This window comes from Antechinus flavipes, chromosome 3 (assembly GCF_016432865.1).
Source record: "Antechinus flavipes isolate AdamAnt ecotype Samford, QLD, Australia chromosome 3, AdamAnt_v2, whole genome shotgun sequence".
Classification (NCBI taxonomy): Eukaryota; Metazoa; Chordata; class Mammalia; order Dasyuromorphia; family Dasyuridae; genus Antechinus; species Antechinus flavipes.
The window spans coordinates 613,870,854-613,877,322 of NC_067400.1; the positions used below are offsets into that span (position 1 = coordinate 613,870,854).

A 6,469-nucleotide genomic window follows, 5' to 3' on the forward strand; every position below is an offset into this window, starting at 1 on the left:
GAGAAAGGAGGAGAAGGAGAAAGAGAGACAAAGAGAGGAGACAGACAGAAACAGACAGAGGTGGGACGGAGAGGAGAGCGACGGAGGCAGGGGGACGGGGGGGGGGGCGGTGCGTGGGAGCAGAATGTGCCTTATTACGAGCAGAGCTTGAACCTGGAGCAAGGTGAGTGCGGAGGCATTGGCACTTTGGGGGAGGGGTTCTCAGCCCCCCGAGCGCCCGCCCGTCAGGGGCCTTCCCAGGGGTCACTGCCCGGGCCCCAACCAGTCAAAGAAGCAGGAGGCCAGAGCAGCTGAACAGTCCTTTATGGAAACAGGCAGAGCTGGGGGGATGGGAGGGGTCACGGAGCCAAGCCCCGGCAGCCACCCCTTCCCTGGGCACCCCTCCTTGCACAGGGGGGTCCCGCAGGCTGGCCTGGCAGGGCCCTCTCAGGTGCACAATAGCTGGGGATGGAGGGGGGGTGGAGGTTGGGGTGGGGGGAATCTCTGTGTATTTATTTTTTCTGTAACTATAATCTGGATTTCTAGGTAAGCGCATCTCAGGGCGAGGGACGAGTCAAACGAAGCAGGCACCAGGTCGTGGCTGGCACGGCCCAGGGAGGGGGGTGTCCATCAGTGATGCCCGCCGACGTGCTGGAGGAAGCCAGTGACCCGGGGAGGCCCGTGGGGGTGTGGGTGGCGGGGCGGGGGGGCCTGACCCCGGGCCCCCCCGCCACCCTCCAAGCTCCAGTCGGGGTCGCTTAGCCACTCCCCTGGGCAGGGGGGCAGGGGGGGTGCGCCCGCGTCGTACAGCTCCGGGGCGGCCCTCTGCAGAGACAGGAGGGAGTCCTGGGGGCCGCTCGGCGTCCTCCCCTCCGCCTCCCTCGCCGCGGGCTGGGCCCGTCACTGCCCGGCAGACCCCCGGAGCTCCCGCCCCGCGCTCTCCCCCGCGCGCCCGCCCCGGGCCCGCCCGCCCCCGGCCCCCGGTACCTCGGCGGCCAGCGTCAGCTCCTTGGCCCCCGGCCGTTCGTCGGGCCCGTCCCCGTCGAGCTGCGGGACGATCGGGGGGTCCGCGGAGGCCCCGCGCCGCTCCCCCTCCTCCCAGCCGCCGCCCCGGCCAGGCCCGCTCTCATCGGGCGAGGCCTGGCCCAGCCGGATGAGGTTGCCAAAGTTCGGGTCGGACTTGGAGCCGGCGGGGTGCTTGCGCGACTTGTGGCGCCCGGTGAGGCGGCTGCCGTAGAAGGCCAGGATGGGCTCGGGCCCGGGCTCGCGGCCCCGCCGGCTGACGCCCTTGGGCAGCACCAGGGTCTCGGCGGCGGGCTCGGTGGCGCCGTAGGCCCCGGCCCGGCCCTCGCCCCACAGCCGCCCGGGCTCCTGCAGGCTCAGGTCGTCCAGCTGGTCGATGGCCCTCTGCACGCCGGGCGCCTTCTCCTCCCGGTAGTAGGTGCCCCCGCCCCCGCTGCCACCGCTGCCACCGCTGCCGCCGCCGCCGCTGCCCTCCTCCTCCTCCGCCAGGCGGTAGTAGGGCGGCCCCTCGTCCGCGGGCGCCCGGCCCTCCAGCTGCAGCGAGAGGCGGCAGCCGCGCAGGGACAGCTGGTAGTAGCGGGTGCCCTCGTGGGCGCTGCGCAGCTGCTGCATGGACACGAACGGGTGGCGGAGGGCGGCGCTCGGGCTGATGCGCTCGTGGGACTCCCACGTCAGCATCCGCTTGATGAGCTCCACCATGCTCTTGAGGTCCGCGTACTCGGCCAGCGTCTCGCGGTCCGGGAACGCCAGCTTGCCCGCCGCCCCGCCGCCGTTCACCGTCTCGATCTGGTCCAGAGACTTGAGCATGTACTTGCGCCGCTCCAGGGGGCGCACCTGGGGGTCGGGAGCCAGTCAGGCCCGAGCTCGCCGCGGCCCGCGGCCCCCCCCCGGCGCGCCCCCTCACCTTGGTCTCCGCCAGGTAGTCGGCCGACGACTTGAGCTGCCAGGGGTTGGAGGCCTCCGGGTGGGGGTTGCGCTTGAAGAAGTGGTGGGCCTTGCGGGCGGCGTGCAGCAGGTGGGCCTTGGGCAGGCCCTGGGTCTCGCAGATGTAGCGGATCTGGTCGTACTCATTGTTGCCCGGGTAGAGCGGCCAGCCCAGGTGCAGCTCGGCCATCACGCAGCCCAGCGACCACACGTCCACCTTCTCGCAGAAGGGCAGCCCCAGCAGGATCTCCGGGGCCCGGTAAAAGCGGGACTGGATGTAGGGCTCCTTGACATAGCGCACCTCGCTGAAGATGCTGGCCGAGCCAAAGTCAATGACCTGTGAGCACACGCCCCGTCCCCTCAGCCGGGCGCTCCTCCGCGGCCCCCCCACCCTTCCTCCGAGGGGGCCGGGGCCGGCCGGGGGCGGGCAGGGGGCTAGGCAGGGCCCCCCGAGGGGGCCGTGGAGACAGGACCCCCGCCCCCCTCCCCCGGACCCCCGCCCCCAAACCTTGACCCTGAAGGGACACCGTGTCTGGTCCACCAGCATGATGTTCTCGGGCTTGAGGTCCGCGTGGATGATGGCCAGTTCCTTGAGCCGGGCCAAGGCCCGGAGCACCTGCAACGTCACCGTGCGGATGTGGCGGGCCGCCAGGGGCGCAAAATTGTTCTCCTTCTGGAACTCGAAAAGGTTCTGCTCCAGCAGCTCGAAGACCAGGTAAAACTTGAGGGCGTCGTGGAAGAACTCGAGGAAGCGGATGATGTGGGCCTCGTCCGGGTCCAGGCCCCGCATGCAGCGGAGCAGCTTCAGCTCGTTCTTGATGATGCGATTACGGTACGCGTCATTCTTCAGGATCTTGATGGCCACCATCTCGCCCGTGCTCCGGCGCCAGCCCTTCGCCACCTCACCAAAGGTCCCCTTACCCAGGACCTCGATGATGTCATAGCAGTCGGTTTCAGACTGGATGGTGGCCATGGCCCGGCCGCTGCCCTCGACCCGCCGCCGCCGAGGGCGCCCGCCCCGCCGCCGGCCCCGGGGCCCGAGCGGGGGAAAGAGAACCGCACTCGTGCCGCCCAGGGACAGCGCCCTCTCCGCCGCCCCGCCCCCCCCCTCTCTGGAGTGCGAAACTGCTGGGGCCTTCGCCCCTCCCCCCCACCCCGGGCTCGGGATGAGCCCCCCCCCGGACCCCGATCGGTTCCGGGGTTGCTGAGCGGGATGGGTTCTGTTGTCGGAGACCCTCCTCTGGACCCTGATGCAGAATGGACTGTCGTGTTCCAAGAAGGGCCTCTCCCCTCCCCCGATGGATGGCAGAACCCAGGGTGGGCAGTGGGCAGCGCCTGCAGGCTCGGGGCACTTAGCCTTCCTCTGGATGGTAGGACCGGGTGACGGGAATCCGTTTCCCCTCCCCATTTGAAGAAGCCACCATTGGGAAGGTGTCCCTGCTAAACCCGGCCCCAGAATCCTCTACTCATGCGGGGGGCTCGTATAGTCGGGGGCGCTGCGGGGGGAACTCCTCAGACCCAGGGTAGGATAGCCGCCCTCCGAGGCCTCATCCATCTCTGAGATTTTGCGATTCATGTGGTCCGCCTTGCGCCGGCTTCCGGTTCCCCTCCTGAGGAGCGGGGAAGAGAGTACTGAGCCCCCTAGAGGAGCGGGGCCCCGCTCGAGAAGACGGGCCCCCCGGGCCCCCCGGACGCCCCGTAGGTGCTGCCAACCCGGGCAAACGGTCTCATCCAGAATGCCAGGAAAAGAGGTTCCTGGGAGGGGGTCCCCGCCGAGCCGGCTCTGCCATCCGTCCCGACCCTGCCCCACCCCACCCCCACCATACCAACTGAGCTCCCCGGCCTCCGGGCTTACAATGCCCCAGGCCCCGCCCCGCCCTGCCCTGCCCTGCCCTCCCGGTCACTGGGCAGGCCGAGGGGGCCGGCCGGCCGGACACCCAGCAACCGGGAGACCCCCTCCCTCCTCCCCCCGGGAACATGAGTTAACAAAGAGCCTCCTGTGGACTCACACACGCGCCCCTCCCCGTATTCTGCCTGGCGCCCGGGCTGGGGAGCAGGGGCGGGGGCCATCCCTCTGGGCCGGGAGACCACAGACTGGTGGCCTCCCAGAACGCGACCCAATCTTCCGCCGGCTCTAGTTCCCACCTATAAAGGAGGCTCGCTATCTAATGCTGGCTCTAGTTCCCACCTATAAAGGGGGCTCGCTATCTAATGCTGGCTCTAGTTCCCACCTATAAAGGGGGCTCGCTATCTAATGCTGGCTCTAGTTCCCACCTATAAAGGGGGCTCGCTATCTAATGCTGGCTCTAGTTCCCACCTATAAAGGGGGCTCGCTATCTAATGCTGGCTCTAGTTCCCACCTATAAAGGGGGCTCGCTATCTAATGCTGGCTCTAGTTCCCACCTATAAAGGGGGCTCGCTATCTAATGCTGGCTCTAGTTCCCACCTATAAAGGAGGCTCGCTATCTAATGCTGGCTCTAGTTCCCACCTATAAAGGGGGCTCGCTATCTAATGCTGGCTCTAGTTCCCACCTATAAAGGGGGCTCGCTATCTTCCGCCGGCTCTAGTTCCCACCTATAAAGGAGGCTCGCTATCTAATGCTGGCTCTAGTTCCCACCTATAAAGGGGGCTCGCTATCTAATGCTGGCTCTAGTTCCCACCTATAAAGGGGGCTCGCTATCTAATGCTGGCTCTAGTTCCCACCTAGAAAGGGGGCTCGCTATCTTCCGCCGGCTCTAGTTCCCACCTATAAAGGAGGCTCGCTATCTAATGCTGGCTCTAGTTCCCACCTATAAAGGGGGCTCGCTATCTTCCGCCGGCTCTAGTTCCCACCTATAAAGGAGGCTCGCTATCTAATGCTGGCTCTAGTTCCCACCTATAAAGGGGGCTCGCTATCTAATGCTGGCTCTAGTTCCCACCTATAAAGGGGGCTCACTATCTAATGCTGGCTCTAGTTCCCACCTATAAAGGCGGCTCACTATTTTCCGCCGGCCTAGTTCCCACCTATAAAGGAGGCTCACTATCTAATGCTGGCTCTAGTTCCCACCTATAAAGGCGGCTCACTATTTTCCGCCGGCTCTAGTTCCCACCTATAAAGGAGGCTCGCTATCTAATGCTGGCTCTAGTTCCCACCTATAAAGGGGGCTCGCTATCTAATGCTGGCTCTAGTTCCCACCTATAAAGGGGGCTCACTATCTAATGCTGGCTCTAGTTCCCACCTATAAAGGAGGCTCGCTATCTTCCGCCGGCTCTAGTTCCCACCTATAAAGGAGGCTCGCTATCTAATGCTGGCTCTAGTTCCCACCTATAAAGGGGGCTCACTATCTAATGCTGGCTCTAGTTCCCACCTATAAAGGGGGCTCGCTATTTTCCACCGGCTCTAGTTCCCACCTATAAAGGCGGCTCACTATTTTCCGCCGGCTCTAGTTCCCACCTATAAAGGAGGCTCACTATCTAATGCTGGCTCTAGTTCCCACCTATAAAGGGGGCTCGCTATCTAATGCTGGCTCTAGTTCCCACCTATAAAGGAGGCTCACTATCTAATGCTGGCTCTAGTTCCCACCTAGAAAGGGGGCTCGCTATCTTCCGCCGGCTCTAGTTCCCACCTATAAAGGGGGCTCGCTATCTAATGCTGGCTCTAGTTCCCACCTATAAAGGGGGCTCACTATCTTCCACCAGCTCTAGCTCCCACTCTACAAAGGCGGCTCACTATTTTCTGCCAGCTCTAGTTCCCACCTATAAAGGGGGCTCACTATCTAATGCTGGCTCTAGTTCCCACCTATAAAGGGGGGCTCACTATCTTCAGCCGGCTCTAGTTCCCACCTATAAAGGCGGCTCATTATTTTCCACCAGCTCTAGTTCCCACCTATAAAGGCGGCTCACTATTTTCCACCAGCTCTAGTTCCCACCTATAAAGGCGGCTCACTATCTAATGCTGGCTCTAGTTCCCACCTAGAAAGGGGGCTCGCTATCTTCTGCCGGCTCTAGTTCCCACCTATAAAGGGGGCTCACTATCTAATGCTGGCTCTAGTTCCCACCTATAAAGGGGGCTCACTATCTAATGCTGGCTCTAGTTCCCACCTATAAAGGGGGCTCGCTATGTTCCGCTGGCTCTAGTTCCCACCTATAAAGGCAGCTCACTATTTTCCGCTGGCTCTAGTTCTCACCTATAAAGGGGGCTCACTAATGCTGACTCTAGTTCCCACCTATAAAGGGGGCTCACTAATGCTGACTCTAGTTCCCACCTATAAAGGGGGCTCACTATTTTCCACCAGCTCTAGTTCCCACCTATAAAGGGGGCTCGCTATCTTCCGCCGGCTCTAGTTCCCACCTATAAAGGGGGCTCACTAATGCTGGCTCTAGTTCCCACCTATAAAGGGGGCTCACTATCTTCCACTGGCTCTAGCTTCCACCTATGAGGGGGGCTCACTAATGCTGGCTCCAACTCTCACTCTATAAAGGGAGCTCACTAATGCTGGCTCCAACTCTCACTCTACAAAGGGGGCTCACTATCTAATGCTGGCTCTAGCTCCCACTCTATGA

The 6,469-nt window shown here is 63.2% G+C and overlaps 1 protein-coding gene across 1 annotated transcript; it reads right to left on the reverse strand.

Moving 5' to 3' along the window:
* Positions 1–286: 286 nt before the first annotated feature.
* Positions 287–3,016, reverse strand: HIPK4 (homeodomain interacting protein kinase 4). Its single transcript, XM_051989193.1, has 4 exons — positions 2,435–3,016; positions 1,907–2,263; positions 967–1,836; positions 287–804 (listed from the first exon to the last, which is right to left on the reverse strand). Exons 1-4 carry the CDS (start codon positions 2,897–2,899, stop codon positions 610–612), a joined length of 1,887 nt encoding a protein of 628 aa, XP_051845153.1. The 5' UTR covers positions 2,900–3,016; the 3' UTR covers positions 287–609.
* Positions 3,017–6,469: the final 3,453 nt, after the last annotated feature.

Excerpts from the sequence above, each read along its gene's own strand:
- HIPK4 (XM_051989193.1), bottom strand. The coding sequence starts at position 2,899 with ATGGCCACCATCCAGTCTGAAACCGACTGCTATGACATCATCGAGGTC. Across the intron at positions 1,837-1,906 it reads ACTACCTGGCGGAGACCAAG|GTGCGCCCCCTGGAGCGGCG; the intron begins GTGAGGGGGCGC and ends CCCGACCCCCAG. Across the intron at positions 805-966 it reads AGCTGACGCTGGCCGCCGAG|AGGGCCGCCCCGGAGCTGTA; the intron begins GTACCGGGGGCC and ends CTGTCTCTGCAG.